The following is a 17,745-nucleotide window of genomic DNA, read 5'->3' on the forward strand; positions in this document are numbered from 1 at the left end:
ACAAACATCTCAGCTTTAAAGCCGATCGTCATCCGCGTACGTCACACGTCACGTGATCAGGAAGCAGAACATCCATGTGTTAGGAGATCGTTTTTGGGCCGCTGCTGTAAAAAAAAAGTGAGGAGCGAACCGGAAAAGTTTCTGCCGATCACAATTCAACAACGGATTACGAAAGAACGGATAACGCTCGACGCGCGGACTATTCCTGATGTAAGAGGTGAGTCTCCGCTTTGTTTTGGTTGTTTTGGCGTCAACATCATCCTAGCGTGCAGCGTTCTGTCACTCTTTTAAAAAACAGTAAAAATGGTGGCAGCGAATGAGTTAAAGGTACAACCCCTATTCCACCAGAACATTCCACCTGTTACGCTACACAGCTCGCGTCGGGCTTCACTTCCTGTTCAGCTGCTCTGAGCTGAGAACGCGCGATTCCTGGTCGGAGGGGAAACGGGGCACTCACAACGATTAGATGAGGTTTTTTTAGGATTATACATTGCAGAGGTGATTAAAATTATTCATTTAAAAAGAAAACAACACAATTTTTGGGTTGCCATCAGTATGAAGAGCATTTCAAGCTCCTAAAACACCTTTACCTACAAAAGTAAGAAGTGAAACAAAAAGCGGACACAGCACTGACGGGGATGAAGGTCTCAACATTAATTGTGTTAACGACAATCAAAAGAACAGCCCATAACTACCTGCTAGGCTTCATAAACAGTTCAGAGGTGACAGTCAGGAGGATGGAGCGTCTGTCTAACAACAAAAAGGTCAGGGACTCAAATGCACTGTGGCATGTTGTAGCCGCCTCCATCAGACGTGTGCTGCGCTGTGTGATCCTGCAAAGAGACCAAGTCACTGAACCACTCCCCACACCAAACACACTTGAACTGGCCCTCCCTGGAGTGTGTGCTCTGGTGTTTGATCAGGTGCTCGCGCTGTTTGAAGCCCTTGTCGCAGTGGTCGCACTTGTACGGCTTCTCGCCCGTGTGCACGCGTCGGTGTCGGTTCAGGTCTGACGTGTACTTGAAGCGCTTCTCACAGCCAGGGCACTTCAGGGGCTTCTCCCTGGAGGGGTCACAGCGGTGCTGAACGAACTCCGACGAAATTGTGAAGCGGCGGTCGCACAGCGAGCACTTCAGGGGCTTCTCCTGGCAGTGGGCGTTCTGGTGGCGTTGCAACGTGGAACTCTTCTTGTATCCTTTCCCGCAAATGTCGCACTTGTACGGCTTGTCGGGCGAGGTGTTGGACGGCTCGCCACACTTGTGTCTGAGCAGCTCTCCTGATTGGCTGAACTCCTTCTGACAGGAGGCGCACTTGAACAGGTTGTCCATGCCATGAACGTGCTGATGGTAGAGAAGGTGGGAGGGCTGCATGAAGCCCTTGTCACACAGGCTGCATTTGAACGGCCGGTCAGTGGGGTCTTTGTGCGTGCGTCGGTGGCGCACCAGGGCGTACTGCTGCCTGAAGCTCATCTGACACTCGTCGCAGTGGAAGGGGCGCTCCTCCGAGTGCGTGCGCTCATGCTGACGCAGGTCGGAGGGACGCTTGAAGCCTTTACCACACGTGGCGCAGCGGAACGGGCGCGAACCCTGCGGGTGGCAGGGGTGGTGGAGCAGTTCTGACGACTCTTTGAAGTGAAGCTCACACAGGTTGCATTTAAACAAGTGCTCGCCAGAATGCACGTACATGTGGCGTACGAGGTGGGAGCGATGCTTGAAGCTCTTTTCACACACGGCGCATTTAAACGGCCGCTCGTTGCTGTGCGTCCGCTGGTGGTGCTGCAGGTGGGACGACTGGCTGAAGGCCTTGTCACACGTGTCACATTTGAAGGGTTTCTCTCCCGTGTGGACCCGTTCGTGACGCGTGAGCTCTGACAGGTGTTTGAAGCCTTTCTGGCACACAGAACATTTGTACGGTCGGTCTCGAGCCGAGGGGAAAGGTAAAATGGATAAGCTGCTGCTTGCTGACGCTGCATCATTGCTGGGCGGCTGAGAGCTGCTGGATGAAGTGGGCGTTGTGTTACCAGATGAACTGGGTCGGTACGTCTTCTCACAAATCGAACACTTCATGGGGTGTCTGCTGTTATGCGATGTGTGGTGCTGGGCCAGGGACGAAAGCAGGGAAAAGCCCATCTTGCACACCCCACACACAAACGGCTTCTGCTCCACCTGAACGCACTGGTGCTCCAGCAGGTCTGTGGCCTGGTGGAAAATCTTCAGACACTGGGTGCACTGGAACGACCTGTCTTGACTCAAGAGACACTGGTGTTCAAGAGGGTTTGAGAGGTGGGAGACATCATGTCCACACGCCCCGCATTTGTGCGCTCCCTCAGCTTCGGCCTGCTGGGACTGAGAAGGGTGCTGCTGCTGCTGCTGGCCGTGCCGCTGACTCCCACTATGCTGCTGGCTGTGCTGTCCATGTTGGGTCTGCTGCTGCTGCAGCGACGGAGCATCTGGCTGTAGTACGATACCATAAACAGCACAGCTCAGTGCGTTCTCAGCTCCTGGAGGGAGTGCGTGGACAACCGGAGGTGGAGCGACTGCATGCTGCTGCCAGGCCTCAGACATGCGGCTTCGGGAATACGGATTCAGCTTGGAAGCTGGAGAGGTCCAACTAAAGCAGGAACAGAAGATAATTTGAGTGATGGGCGACATGTTTCAGAATGTGGGAAGGAGAAAAGGAAAAAAACTCACTCCATGTCCGAACTCGTTGGCTGGGTCGCGGCAGAGACTTGGATGGCTTAAGCTAAAGACAGGCAGTGAGATGAACTGTGTTGGGAAAGGTGTTGGAAATCCATTACTTTCCCTCCATCCTACCAAGTTGCATCTGAGTGAAAAATAAAATCAAAGTGTCAAAACAACACATAAAATAACAAGAGTCCACAGCTTTTACTCAGGAAATGCCTCTGAATAGAAAGGATTGCTATGTGTGGAAAGCTTTGTGAGTGGAGCCAGTTAAGGTGGCTCAGGCATCTGGCCAGGACCCTTCCTGGACGACTCCCTGGTGAGTAGGGATGTGTTTTGGTGAAATTCTGGCGATACGATACGCATCACGATACAGGGGAGACGATATCCATCCATCCATCCATTTTCTGAACCCGCTTTGTCCACAAAGGGTCGGGGGGGCTGGTGCCCATCTCCAGCGGTCAACGGGCAATCAGGCGGGGTACACCCTGGACAGAGAGCCAGTCCATCGCAGGGCAACACAGAGACACACAGGACAAACAACCATGCACACACACACACACACACCTAGGGACAATTTAGACAGACCAATCAACCTAACAGTCATGTTTTTGGACTGTGGGAGGAAGCGGGAGTACCCGGATAGAACCCACGCATGGGTTCTCCACACAGGGAGAACATGCAAACTCCATGCAGAAAGATTCCAGGCCGGGAATCGAACCCAGGACCTTCTTGCTGCAAGGCAACAACTCTAAACACTGTGCCACTGCGGAGCCACGATACGATACATCACAGTATATTGCAATACATTCAGCCAGTAGGGCTGCAACGATTCGTCGACGTTGTCGACAAATATCGACAATAGAAATAGTCGACAATGAATTTAAATGTCGACGTTGACGCCAGACGTGTTTTTTCTGACCGAGTGAGGCATCTCACTTCATTACAATCTCTGCCGAGAGTCGCACATGCGCAATAGCTTCTCTGCTGAGCGCCAACTAACAGAAATGGCGGCGTCCGACACCGCAGCTACGCGTACCAAAACATCTAAAGTTTGGGAGCATTCTAGCCGGGATTCGGCGAACAAAAAGATGACCTGCATTGTTTGCAAAGCAGTCCTCGCGTATCACGGCAGCACCTCGGTGATGCATGAACACTTACGAGAAAGCACGTCGGACAGTTGAATGAAACAGAGTCTGACTCACCTCGGTAGGATTTAAATAACAGGAAAGCCAACACGTTTTGTTTTAGATGAACATTTTTTTAAACATATTTTTGTTTTTACAAAGAGATTTAATGTTATGTCCGACTGTGCCTGAAAAAAGTATTTTCATTTTATTCATGCATTTACGTCTATACTGACTGAGCACTGTGCCTACTTGGTGTTAGACATTTTTATTTACTTTTAGTAGGAATTGGCCAATCAGCAGCAAAGTTTAATAAAATATGCATTTTCCACTGAAGTACCCATCTTTCTTGTGTTCATTATCATTTTTCACATAATTAAAGCAAATCTCATGCTAAATTTAAGAAAAGCTTAATAATTATCTGATTAGTCGACTAATCGTTTCAGTAGTCGGTGACTAGTCGACTATTAAAATAGTCATTAGTTGCAGCCCTATCAGCCGGACAATATTTCCGACTTTTTAGACAGAATTTATTGTAGAAAAATTCAACAAACAGTCCAAACTGATATGCAACATGTTTACCATATCTGAACCATGTTAGCACAAGCATCTGCCTGCAGACATCAGCTGGCGTCTTTGCCGTGACAGGAAATGACGTATCAGGAAAAACAAGACATCGGGTCATTACCGTCGCCGGAAGTAGTTTGGATTTGTCGAGAAAAACCATACCGTGTCGTTTTTCTCTTTGATATGTACATATTTAAGAGAAAAATTACACGGTGGGTCATTACCTTAACCAGAAGTCATTACTTTCACTGGAAGTAGTTTTTTTAAAACAAAACTTACCGGAAAAAGCTTTTTATTTCGGATTTTTTTTCTCTTCAGATCTGGACTGGCAAACTTTTAAATAACGTTGTTACCTACGTCGCATGAAAATTGAATATTAAATCCCTTTGTCCTTCAGACAGGGAATTTTTATGACAGTAGCACATACATATATATATATATATATATATATATATATATATATATATATATATATATATATACACATATGTGTATATGTATATATATATATCTAAAGTATATATAAAGTTAATATTACTTTAACTGTTTTAACAAACAGGGAGACCAGAAAAACCAAATAGCTAAGTTAAAGCTAAGCTACAATTGCTGATTGCTTTATTTATGTAGCTTTTGTGTTAGCTAGCTTGTGAACTCCCTGCATTGGTTTTAAGACTGCGTGTTAATATTGATACAATTAGCTATGAAACACGGTGCATTATTTGTAAAAATTCTCTGGTAAAGCTTTAAATGCTATAGTGCCTACATTTAAGAACTAAGAACGGTTGCAACAATTAGTTAATTTCATCCTTACCTTTCCTCTTTGAAACCCGTCGAGTATGGTTGAAACAAAAGCGGCAGTCAAATAAGACCAACTTCCAACCGAGGTCTTTCGCTCGTCGATTTTCCGGTAAAAGTAATGACACGCCATCTTGTTCTCGCTAGAAAGTTCTTCCGGTGACACGCCAGCTGATGTCTGCAGCCAGGTCCTACTCCATATTAGAGGGATTTACATTTCAATGGTGGAAACAAAACCAGTTGCACACTGCTGCCAACTAACGGTCAGCGTGTGAATTGCACCAAAAGAAAAGAAAATCTTTGCATGTAAATTCTTCCAAAAATCCGAGATACTGATTTTGAATATCGATATAATGCAGGGAAAAATATCACAATATATTTCCATATTCGATATTTTCTTACATCCCTACTGGTGAGGTTCTGTGTACATCCAACCGGGAGGTGACTCAAAGAAGACCCAGGAAACGCTGGAGAGACTATTTCTCAGCTTGCCAGGGAACACCCTGGGATTCCCCCAGATGAACTGGCCCAACTGGGGGAGGGAAGCATGGGCCTCCCTAAGGCTGCTGCCCCCACGCCTGACCCCAATTATGCGGCCGTAAAAAGATGGATGGAAACGTTGCTTTTTGTCTTCTAAATCTTGCCACATCATCTATTCTATTCTATTCTATTATTCTATTCTATTCTTTAACCCTCAAACTTTCGAAAATTCATCTGCGATGTTGGTAATGTTGCAGGAAAGGGTGCAATACTTTGTTTTCACCAGCAGCCTAAAGGAAGCCACATCCATCACAGCTGACCTGAACTTGACACGAATATGATGGTGTAATAATCCTAATTCTGATGCACAAGCATAAACAAAAACAACCCCTCCTGATTTCTGAGCCTGCGAGGAAGCAGGCCGTTTCCAAAAATTCTCATTAGGTAAAAAAAAAAAAAAAGCATAGTAGGTTTGAATTTATGGTTATAATTTCACATTTGAGACTAACACCAGACTTCTATGTTTACATCCTCTGTTTGCTAACCAGGAAACTCCAAACAGTGCAGACACTGCTGGCTGATTAAAGAGTGATTTGTTCTTTCAGATGTTATTGTTGAACATCAGCTAATTCAGGGGATCCGTCTGTGAGCGCAGGAAACACACATAGCTAATGTGCTAATGAGCTAAGTAGCCATCACTCCAACGTGTAGCTTCCGTTCAATTTGAAACTAAATAAATAGCTAAAGCCACTCCCGACTGCACAAAACTCCATATGTAGAACGGTCCGCGGTAAAAAGCGAGAGACTGGGCGTCGTAACGTTTTTCGTCTCTGGGCAAAGATCGGTTTTACCAGGGTCGGTTAGCTTGCTAGCCGAGCTACCTCCTGTTAGCCCCGGGTAGCAGCTTTGGTTGTACCGTGGTTGCTAACGGAAGATTCAGCTACAACAGGATGAATATGGCTAACGTACCTGGAGAATCCCGTTAATCCCAATGAGAATCCTCGATTTCTGGTTTCGTTGTGGGGTTCCTTCCTCTTCTTCTTCACATCAGCAAACGGAGCTCCGGTTCTCGCTTGTTTCAGCACCGTGGTTCCTAAAGAGACCGAACATTTGGTCTTGTTTTATTGTCCCGCAATGTCCCCAGTCTTCCAACTACCTAACGGAACCAATTCACACAATTTATCGGCTTCTGACCGCCTCCCCTCCACTGGCGACATGTACATTTTTGGTATCAACGTTAGCCGCTACTAGCTAGTTCCGGAGCTCCTGGCGCGCACGAGAACACACACACACACACACACACACACACACACACACACACACACACACACACACACACACACACACACACACACACACACACACACATCCGTAGTGTGTAAAAGCACAGTGCTGTGGAGAATAATTTAATAATAAACAAAACCGATATCATGTTAAAAATACGATTTTAGTAAAAATAAAATAAAATAAAAATAAAATAAATACTGGGCAAAATGTAATAATAATAATAATAATAATAATAATAATAATATCATTTTTAGCTGTACACCATATGGAAACCCATTCTCGCTACTCTGATAAAAAAAAATAACCTCATAATTATGACTTAAGGATCTCATAATTATCAGATAGCCAAGTCATGCCCCCCAAAGCAGGTTTAGAAGAAGAAAATATCATTTCTATAGCGCCTCTCAAGATAAAAATCACGAGGCGCTTCACAAAAACAAAAACATATAAAAAATTAAAATATAAAAAAGCATTTAGAAAATGTTTAAAAATATATTTACAATGAGCAAAAATAAGCAATTGCGATTTAAAAGAAAAAATGTTAAGAAAGAGAGAGAGTGAATAGGAAAGAGGGAAATCAGTGGATCCTGAGGAAGGTGGAATAGGTGGGGAGAGAAGAATAAAGAGAGAGAGGTGAAGAAGGTCATACAAAAGCCAGCTTGAACAAGTGAGTCTTCTGCTGCTTTTTAAAGGAGACCACTGAGTCCACTGATCTCAGGCTCAGGGGGAGAGAGGTCCAGAGTCTGGGGGCCACAGCAGCAGATGATCTGTCACCTTTGGTCTTTAGCCTGGTGCTGCACAACCAGTAGGCTTTGATCACTGGACCTTAGGGACCTGCTGGGGGTGTAGGGACTAAGAAGATCACCTATGTAAGATGGTGCTTGTCCATGTAAGGCCCTATAGACCAGAACCAGGATCTAGAAATGAACCCTGAAGTTGACTGGCAGCCAGTGAAGCTGGAGGAGAAGCGGGGTGATGTGGGTGTGTTTGGAGGACTTGGTCAGAAGCCGAGCACAGGCGTTCTGAACCACCTGTAGACGGTTCAGGGAGGTTCTGCTCAGACACGTGAAAAGAGAGTTACAGTAGTCTAAGCGTGAGGAGATGAAGGTGTGGAGAACTGTCTCAAGTTCAGAGCGGGACAGAATGGGACTCAGCTTAGCAATGTTCCTGAGACGGAAGAAGGAAGAGCGAACAAGAGAACTGACATGAGAATCCAGGGTGAGAGCTGGGTCAAAGGTCACGCCAAGATTCCTGACAGAAGGTTTGGTGTGAGAAGCAAGCTGACCAAGAGTCTCTCTGACTTTGGGAACCAGCTTGTCTGGGGCACAGATGAGGATCTCAGTCTTATCTTCATTCAGCTGAAGAAAGCTCCCACCATCCAGGTTCTGATAGAGTCTAAGCAGGTGTGTAACAGCTGCAGCTTAGACATCTCTTACTGGTGGTTTCGCGATCATCTAAAAATAGGATGGGAGGCAGATCTTTTAGTCATCAGGCTCCTCTCCTGTGGAACCAGCTCCCAGCTTTAGTCCACGAGGCAGACACCTTGTCTACTTTTAAGACTAGGCTTAAAACATTTTCATTTGATAGTGCCTATGGTTAAATTCTGATGTTAGCCCAGGTTTAAACGAATGGGGGAGTAGAGGGAGCTGGAGTGTACAGCAGCCGAATACAGGCGGTAAAGACGGTTCTCCCTGGCCCTGCCTGCCACATGCCTCCACCTAAAAGGGTGGGTTATCTTCGAAGTATGCTGCTATAGGCTTAGACTGCTGGAGGACATACTGACCACTTTCCACACTCTGCTACTTTCTTCTATCACTACTCTCTAATTGCATTATTACTTGCGGCTTCAGATGTTAGCTTTATTTTCTTTCTTCCTTTTGTAATATTCAATCTAAATGTCATATATAAAACTATTAATTATCAGCTTCAGATCTATAAATACCACACTTCATCTAAGACTCACACATACACACACACAAGGTTGAACGCTTCTTGTAGATTCTTCCAAATTAAAATATACATTTTAGAGTTTACTGCAGTTTATAAATTAGTGCTAACAGCATAGCTAGTCTACTGCCCTCTAGTGGATGATCCACAGATTGGGAAGGCACATTTCACTTTGTTAAACTTGTATAATTGTTTAGGATTTTTTTTAAGTTATAAAAAGTTGAAGAATTCTTAAAATAACTGAAGTGGTAATGATTTTTTCTGACCAACAGGTACTCGTTTTTCTAAAAAAACGAATTAAAATGTTTTACTTTGAGCAGAGAGAGCATCAAGCTGGTGAAAGAAGAACCATTGCAAGTTTCTATTACATTTTTATGCATTGATGCTTTTCTGTTAGAAAATTTTTTATTCAGAGCTCTGATCAAAAACGAGTCAAGGACCTTAAAATCAATTTTTTTTAAAATTTTGCATCTTTAGACTTTTTTTTGTTTCTTTTAAACATTTATATTGCATTAATTTCTAATAATGCAGAGATTTAGTGGAAGTTTTAAACCAGCAGGTTCCAAAGATCCACCAGTTTGGATGATTATTCATATTTTCTACACTGATAAAATTCACTCTTGAGAGCTTACTAGTCACATTAGGACGTGTACTGGTGTCCGCTTCTTCCAAACTGGTTTGATCACGTCTTGCTGAGGGTCAAAGAACCTCTCCTCCTCCCCTCTTATCAGTGGTGCCATTTCAAGACTGGTCTGGCCTCCTGAGCACCACCTCCGAGTCAAGCGTCACCGTCAGACCTGCTTTTTATTGGTGCTTTGGACCTGTCACCTTTTCCCCAGCGTGAGCCTTGCCCCCTTGTGTGTGTGTGTGTGTGTGTGTGTGTGTGTGTGTGTGTGTGTGTGTGTGTGTGTGTGTGCCTGCGGGCTCCTCATTGCCTAGACTCTGGTCTTCTGCTCTGTCACGCTACATTTTTTGCTCAGCTATGGAACTAACCTGGGTGAGTACAGGTCTTTTTTTACATTAAATAACATTTTATTATAATAAAATTTTTGACTTTGAATTAAGTTTTTGTTATTTAGCTGCAATAATGCTTCAAATCCTGTAAAAATGTTTGGTTTTCTGCAGAACTGGACCACAGCTGGTCTCATTTAATGTGACATTTGTCCTGCAGACAATCCCAGTAGTACTGGCCCTGTTTGTTGTGGTGGTGACGGCGGTGTTCGCCCTCTTGAGAGACTCTCCAGAAGAAAAGAAGAAGAAGAAGAAGGGGCCGGTAACTCTTCAGGATCCTATGGTGAAATATCCTCTTCCTCTCATCAGCAAACAGGTGAGAAGCAAACAAAGCACCTTAAAGAAGCTCCACACTTACATCAGTCAAAGAAGAGGTAAAACTACCATAAATTAGAAGATGACTTGCTTCATTTTTTGAAAATTCAATGCAAAGCGAGGACATTAACAACTTCTATTGGCGGCATTCTCAGGTTTGCAGCTGCCAGAAATCAAATTAAAGTCACACACAAGGTTTAGTGATGCCAGATGATCAAATTTGTTTCTTTAGAGCCCTTGTGACTCGTTTTTGATGAGAAAACACATTAAATTAATATGAACATAATTTTGGATCCTGTATTTGAGCGCTTGTGGCAGCTGCAGGAGGGGCTAAAGGCTGCAGCCTGAGCCGAGGAGCTTTAAAACAGGTGGTTTTCATTTAATCATGTTAGAATAAATAATGACTTTAGCAGAAAAAAAGATGGGAGTCATCTTCTTGTTTGTACATTTCTGTCTGCAGGAAATCAGCCATGACACCAAAAAATTTCGGTTTGGCCTTCCGTCTGCGTCTCATGTCCTTGGACTGCCAGTAGGTAAAGAAATCCCTCATTTATTGCATAAAATGTAAAAATATGGATTTTATTTTGTTTCTTTATTAGCTTATAAACAAAAGTACAACAAACAAAAAAATACAAACATACCACAAAATATTTAGTATTCTGTTAAAAGCTGAATTAAAAACAAAATCATATTTTTTGTTTCTAATCCAACTTTAAGTTTCAATATAGCAGCACTTCCTAACAACAATAGTAGCTGGTGGAAATGTGTTTGATCTGAATTCAGTTCAGTTTATTTCTAAAGCATCAAATTCAATTCAATTCAATTCAAGTTTATTTATAAAGCGCCAAATCACGACAACAGTCGTCTCAAGGCACTTCACATAATAAACATTCCAATTCAGGTCAGTTCATTAAGCCAATCAGAAATAATGTTTCCTATATAAGGAACCCAGCAAACTGCATCAAGTCACTGACTAGTGCCAGTGACTATACAGCAACCCTCATACTAAGCAAGCATGCAGCGACGGTGGAGAGGAAAACTCCCTTTTAACAGGAAGAAACCTCCAGAGAATCCTGGCTCAGTATAAACAGCCATCCTCCACGACTCACTGGGGATCAAGAAGACAGAGCAGACACACACACGCACGCACGCACGCACGCACGCGCGCACGCACACACACACACACACGGCAATCACGGCAAGAGTCGTCTCAATGCACTTCACTAAGTAAACAAGATTTTACAAGATACGCTTGTCAAGGTGCATCTAAAATGAAGTTGTTGTTTGTCTTCTGAGTTAAGAAGAAGAAACAATCTTTTATAGTATCTCTCAAGATCAAAACCACGAGGCGCCTAAGAACAAACATTCAAAATTAATATATAAAAATGATTTTAAATCATATAATTGGGAAAAGTAAAAATTGTGAGTAAAAATGTGAGGAAAGTGAAAAAGAACGAGAAAGAGAGAATCAGTAGATCCCGGCTGCAGCAGAATTGGTAGAAAGAGCAGAATAAGGAGAGGGTGGTGATGAAGGTCACACCAAAGCCTGAACAGGTGAGTCTTCAGCTGCTTTTTAAAGGAGACCACTGAGTCCACTGATCTCAGGCTCAGGGGGAGAGAGGTCCAGAGTCTGGGGGCCACAGCAGTAAATGATCTGTCACCTTTGACCTTCAGGCTGATGTGCTGCACAACCAGTAAATGGAAGACACCAGGAGGTCTGTCATTAACTGCATAGACACTAAAGAGATACTTTACAACTTATTCATAATTTTAAATAATTTTCTTCAGCCAATATGTGCTAAAATGACCCTTTTCAGGTTTAAGGAAGTGTCACTCAAATCCCCACTGTGGCCAGAAGACTGCATTTGCAACTTCAGAGTGCCCGTCCAGCACCTGTTACTCTTAGAAACAATTGAGCTGACATACCTGGCACTGCAGTCTGCTTCCAGCCTGTTTCCTGCTTGTTTTAGATCTTAAACTCGGCTGATTTGCTTCATTTAGAGATGAACCTCTCCCATAGACACGAACGAAGGCGGAGGAGCAGTTAGATTAAGGTGTTAAAAAGATGAACCCACTTGAAGGAGATTAAGTTTCACTTTTGCTTTGACAACAGCTATTTACAACGGACACTAGGGGGTGCTAAAAGCAAGCAAAACTATCAAGTGTGCCGCACCGATCTCAGCTGCCTGTGGCAATCGCATTTCAAATGCGGCCTTTGCAGGGTCTATTCTTTTTAATATCAATGAGTAGCAGGAAGTTGTTAGCCACGGCTTTAGCTTCATGTAAACCCGGAGTTCCCGAATGGCAAGACAGCACCGTCCAAACTCCAGAGTGAGTGCACCAACTGTGGAGTTCATCACACAAAATGAGCAAATTCAGTTAAGTGAAAAAGTTCACGAATGATCGTTCGCTGAACTTGTTCAGGCACAACACTAGTGATGTAACTTCTGTCTTCATTGGCCGAAGTGACAGAAGTAACCCCGGTCTACCCTTAACTAATACGACTAACAGCTAACTAATACTGATAACTAAGCGCTTGTCCACAGACGCTGAAGCTGATTTAAACTGCAAGTGTGCTTTTACACACACCGACCAATGAAGCGAGGTCTTTCATCACCTGCAACAAGGCCCCGCCCACAAAACTTGTTTTCCCTTTGAACAAAAAATATTCATCAGAGCAAAAAGAATAAAGAAAATTATTTTCTTTTTACATTTTTTTGTTTGAAACAAATAAAAATGTGATTAGATTTTATTTCAGCCTTTAACAAACAAATAAGCTTTTCAGGTAAGTCTGTGTTTTTGTTTATATTTTCTTCAACTGTTTGATGTACTTTATTTTGGCAGATTAGTAAAATAAATAAATAAATAAACTCCATAAATACTTTCTTGAAAAAGCATCTAAAACCATCTCTCCTCGGCTCCAGGTCAGCACGTCTACCTGTCCGCCAAGGTGAACGGCCTCCTGGTGGTCCGGCCCTACACTCCAGTCTCCAGCGATGAGGACCAGGGCTTTGTTGATCTTGTGGTTAAGGTAGTTAAAGATCCAGAAACGTTAATCAGAAACAACTTTGGGTCCACTATTAAGGGTAAAGGTCACAAAGTGTCTCCAAGTGAGTTATTGACAGCGTCAGATGGACCCCCTTTGGGTCAGTGAGTTCAGCTTTTATTCTGAAAGGAACCGTTGCTTGGTTGGTAAAATGCAACAGATTTTATCCAGCTTGTTGTTCTTTGCTTAAAAACGGAAGTCCGGGTGGCCGGTCCGATACTCCTCTTAGCATGTGGTGAACTGCAGTGAACTGTAGAGAACTCAGAGAACCGAACTAAGACGGCGTGGACTGGTTTTATTAATCTGGATGTTTTGATTTCTGGTCGAATCAAAGTTGGCAGATTTATTTATGGCAGAGACTATGCCACGCTTCAGAAAGGAAGGTTCTGATTGGATGAGTAAAAGCAATGTGTCGTGTGTTTACATTACGTGTAGTCAGCATGTCTAGTGCAGCTAAAGTCATTTACTTATTAAAGCATATAAATCATAACATTGTTATTTCACAGATTGGTCAACATTATATTATTGACCAACACTTTGTTTGATTAGCTTTATTAAAAACAGAGTTCTTTGATTTATCAAAAGGAATGAGTCCTTTATCTTCAAACTTCTCTTGGGCTGGAAAGGAAGCAGTTTAGAAGCAAATGCATGACCTTGAGGCAGTCTCATGCGCTCTGGTACTGTGTCAGAGGCATCTGTGGAGAGAGGGCAAATAACCTTCGGTGGAATAGCTCCTCCATCACGTTACATACCCCCCTTTTCAAGGGCACGGAGGTCCGTCCAGAGACCACCTGACACTGAACAAACCAGAGTCTTGAAGGACTCCGACGATAGAGCAGGGTGCAGTTCCCCAGGAAGAGGCCAAAAGTGGTGAGGTACGAACCCCACTCTGAAGAAAAGTCTCGCATACTCCTCGGGAAGTACACAAGTCAACAGATTATCAAGATATCCCCGTGGAAGTAATAATTTGAAGCAGGAGCAAAATTTTATATATCCACGGGTCGGGAATACTTCCAAAATAGTATATTGATCTTTGTAATAGCGCTTATCGTGATCCAGTTCAGGACAGAGCAGCAGCTAGATTAAAGTCATATTACTTATTAAAGCATATTAATCATAACATTGTCATTTCACAGATTGGTCAACATTATATTATCGACTAACACTTTGTTTGATTAGCTTTATTAAAAATAGAGTTCTTTGATTTATTAAAAGTAATGAGTCCATTATCTTCAATCTTCTCTTGGGCTGGAAAGGAAGCAGTTTAGAAGCGAATGCATGACCTTGAGGCAGTCTCATGCGCTCTGGTACTGTGTCAGAGGCATCTGTGGAGAGAGGGCAAATAACCTTCGGTGGAATAGCTCCTCCATCACGTTACAGCTATTAAGGGTAAAGGTCACAAAGTCTCCAAGTGAGTTATTTACAAAAGATTAAGAGATTTTTTGGGTGCTTTATAAGTTTTTATCTTATTTACCAGTGGATTTGTTCTAGATAGATATGTAACTAAATAATGTTTAAATGAACCAACTTCTTCAGATCTACTACAAAGGCAGCCATCTGTCCTACCCAGAAGGAGGACAAATGTCTCAGTACCTGGACAAGATGGCTATCGGAGACACCATAGACTTCAGAGGACCCAATGGACTCCTCATCTACAAGGACAACGGTGTGTTTTTATTATTACAATAAATCAGAGTCGTTTTCCACTCGGTCCACCTAAATAAAACTTGTTTAGAGCTGCAAATGTTCCGGGACCTTCTGAAAAGAGACAACTCTTAGTTCTTATCTTCTAAAGAAGATCAGCTCTTTTCTCCAGATTTCTGAAACTAAAACACGTTTTGCATCAAGAGAATGGAATTTTTTTCATGTCTCGATATTTGTGGAAAAAACATTACTGGTACATGTAGTGTCATTCTATTGTGAAATTATTCCATGAAAAAAGAGAATAAATGCTTAATCCTTCATTTCTTTCTTACAATAACTTAAAACACGATTTAGTTTTTTTTATTGTTTTTGGCTAAAGTCTTCAGAACCATGCGGAGGCTCCAGAGGGCCTCGTGTGGCTCCAGAGCCGCGGCGCTGTGCTCTAATGAACCTCTCCTTTGATCAGGTGTGTTTTCCATCCGAGCCAACAAGAAGACTGACCCAAACATCCAGAAGTTCCAGCACGTCGGGATGATTGCTGGGGGAACAGGTTCTTAATTCATTCATTTCTTTACAACTTTTAAACCCGTAACGTTATTATTTTTATTTCGAAAGACGCATCAGAAGATTTCTTTGCCTTTGACCATCTCAGGGATCACACCGATGCTGCAGCTGATCCAGAGGATCACGTCAGATCCTGCTGACAACACCAAATGCTCGCTCATCTTTGCCAACCAGGTCAGCTGTTCCGCCTTTGTTACGAGTAAAAATGCACAAACATGGAGATCACCTCGTCTGTTTTCCTTTTTCTCAGACCGAGAAGGATATTTTACTGCGGGAGGAACTGGAGGAGCTGCAGAAGAACCATCCCGAGAAGGTTAAACTCTGGTACACGCTGGACAAACCTCCACAGGGTGAGCAAATCTTAAAATTATAATTATTAGTTTTTCATCCAGGAGGATTTTTGTTTACTTCAGCTTTTGGTTTTAACATTTAACAAGATATTTAAAAATTTCCTAAACTTCTGCTCCAAATAAAAATGTGTTTCCCAGCTCAAGTTTTTTTTTTAAATTAAAGCTTCTTTACTTATAATTTATTTGGCTTCATTTATTCTTAACCCGTTATTAAAAATATTTCTCCCCTGGAAGACATTTGCATTAATCTTAACTTTATTAAAAACAAATAAAATAGTCATTTATGTCTGAGATTCTTCAATAATTTATTCTGTTCAGTTGAAACCTCGCATCCCTTTACTTTTCATTTTTAATGAGTTATTTTTAAATTTGATTCATCTTTCTATGACTTGAACCACCAACTGTTCAGGATTATTATGTTTATTTGTTTTATATGTTGGACCCTGTCGCCCCAAATAGCTCAGGAAGGAAACAAAAGGAGGTTAAAATGAACAGTTTTTGTAAATTAAAAACATATTCTACATTAAACCTGTGTCTGTGTTACAAAAAAGTGACCATAAATGGTTATTTTCCCACGATGGATCAAATCAATGATAAATGATCCACACTTGTATAGCGCCTCTCAGAGTAAGGACTCCAAAACGCTTTACACTACAGTGTATCATTCATCCATTCACACACTGATGGGGATGAGCTACGATGTAGCCACAGCTGCCCTGGGGCGCACTGACAGAGGCGCCGCCGGTCCCTCCGACCACCACCAGCAGGCAAGGTGGGTTAAGTGTCTTGCCCAAGGACACAACAGCAGAATTCTCTGTCCGGAGCCGGGATTGAACCTGCAACCTTACGATTACTGGACAACCCACTCTACCTCCTGAGCTACTGCTGCCCAATCCAAAAAGGAACATTTTTGATAAACTTCACCGAACAAAAGCTGCAGTGAAGTTGGTTTATACGCCAGTTAAAATAATTATATTGTTTAACTAACCCATGCATCATAAATTATTCAACATCTGAGATGAAAATCTTTTAGGGAAAGCACAACTGAACTTGTTCCCAGCCAGACTGAAGGATTAGTGAAGCACCAGACTGAACGCGGCTGCAGAAATCTGCAGAAAACCAAAACCACTCTGGAAGATTCCTGAGAATCAGAGTCGCTTCCATCAAAGTTTTAGCGTAGCTTCGCCAAGAGCTTGTGTCTTTTTTTATTTCCTGCATGATTCTTGCAGTTAATGAAATTTCATGAGAGTGAACATGTTGCATACCATAATCTGCTCTGAAAGTCATCAATTCCACAGCAAGATGAAATAAACATTTTCCTCTCAGACTGGAGCTACAGCTCGGGGTACGTGACCTTTGACATGATCAAGAACCACCTCCCCGCTCCGGCCAAAGATGTCCTCATCGTTCTCTGTGGACCGTCTCCGATGATCCGGAATGCCTGTCTGCCAAATCTGGAAAAACTGGGTCACAAAATGGAAAATATATTTTCTTATTAGTCATTTTTCTTCTTCTAACTTTGCTCACTGAGGGACAATAAATACATTTTCTACTCTATTCACTGGAGAACAACCTTAATGTCTTTAACTGCATCAAAATGATGATTTTTTTGTTGTTGTTTGTTCTTGTGAAGCTAACTTGTGTTAAATCTGAAACAGTGTTTACTGTGTGTGTGTGTTGTTTCAGCAGCACACAGGAAGTGAACCGTGTGCAAATCTGGATTTGATAAGAAACAAGTTTGTTTTGATGTTGTTTTTAAATCCGTATCTTTGTCAAGGTGAATAATAAAAACCCTTGTAATTAACACGTTTTTATTATTGTAGCGGAGAAGTGATGTGTATTATTTATTTGATATTCTGTAAAAATATACAATATTACCCTGCTTGATCTTTAATGTAAATATCATAAGATTCTAGGATTTTTGCTTTATT

The 17,745-nt window shown here is 42.5% G+C and overlaps 3 protein-coding genes across 3 annotated transcripts in view; 1 reads left to right on the forward strand and 2 right to left on the reverse strand.

Annotated features, from left to right (window-relative positions):
• Window positions 1–6,752, reverse strand: part of csnk2a2b (casein kinase 2, alpha prime polypeptide b) — a 30,846-nt gene extending 24,094 nt beyond the window's left edge. Inside the window, exon 1 of the mRNA XM_070550543.1 lies at window positions 6,620–6,752. The gene's annotated coding sequence lies outside the window, so the exon portion shown is untranslated. The remainder of the gene's footprint in view (window positions 1–6,619) is intronic.
• On the reverse strand, window positions 633–6,759 carry LOC107389231 (zinc finger protein 319). Its single transcript, XM_015965266.3, has 3 exons — window positions 6,620–6,759; window positions 2,691–2,823; window positions 633–2,610 (listed from the first exon to the last, which is right to left on the reverse strand). The coding sequence occupies exons 2-3, from the start codon at window positions 2,693–2,695 to the stop codon at window positions 774–776; spliced, it is 1,842 nt and encodes a 613-aa protein (XP_015820752.3). The 5' UTR covers window positions 2,696–2,823; window positions 6,620–6,759; the 3' UTR covers window positions 633–773.
• Window positions 6,760–9,747: 2,988 nt separating this feature from the next.
• On the forward strand, window positions 9,748–17,618 carry cyb5r2 (cytochrome b5 reductase 2). The gene is made up of 9 exons (XM_015965268.3): window positions 9,748–9,881; window positions 10,056–10,211; window positions 10,671–10,743; window positions 13,135–13,241; window positions 14,793–14,922; window positions 15,367–15,450; window positions 15,553–15,638; window positions 15,715–15,814; window positions 17,141–17,618. Exons 1-9 carry the CDS (start codon window positions 9,867–9,869, stop codon window positions 17,311–17,313), a joined length of 924 nt encoding a protein of 307 aa, XP_015820754.3. The 5' UTR covers window positions 9,748–9,866; the 3' UTR covers window positions 17,314–17,618.
• The last annotated feature ends 127 nt before the right edge of the window (window positions 17,619–17,745 follow it).

This window comes from Nothobranchius furzeri, chromosome 4, assembly GCF_043380555.1.
Source record: "Nothobranchius furzeri strain GRZ-AD chromosome 4, NfurGRZ-RIMD1, whole genome shotgun sequence".
Taxonomy (NCBI): Eukaryota; Metazoa; Chordata; class Actinopteri; order Cyprinodontiformes; family Nothobranchiidae; genus Nothobranchius; species Nothobranchius furzeri.

Coding starts and splice junctions, on each gene's coding strand:
- cyb5r2 (XM_015965268.3), top strand. Junction 14,923..15,366: donor CCTCATCTACAAGGACAACG/GTGTGTTTTTAT, acceptor TCCTTTGATCAG/GTGTGTTTTCCATCCGAGCC. Junction 15,815..17,140: donor GCTGGACAAACCTCCACAGG/GTGAGCAAATCT, acceptor TTTTCCTCTCAG/ACTGGAGCTACAGCTCGGGG.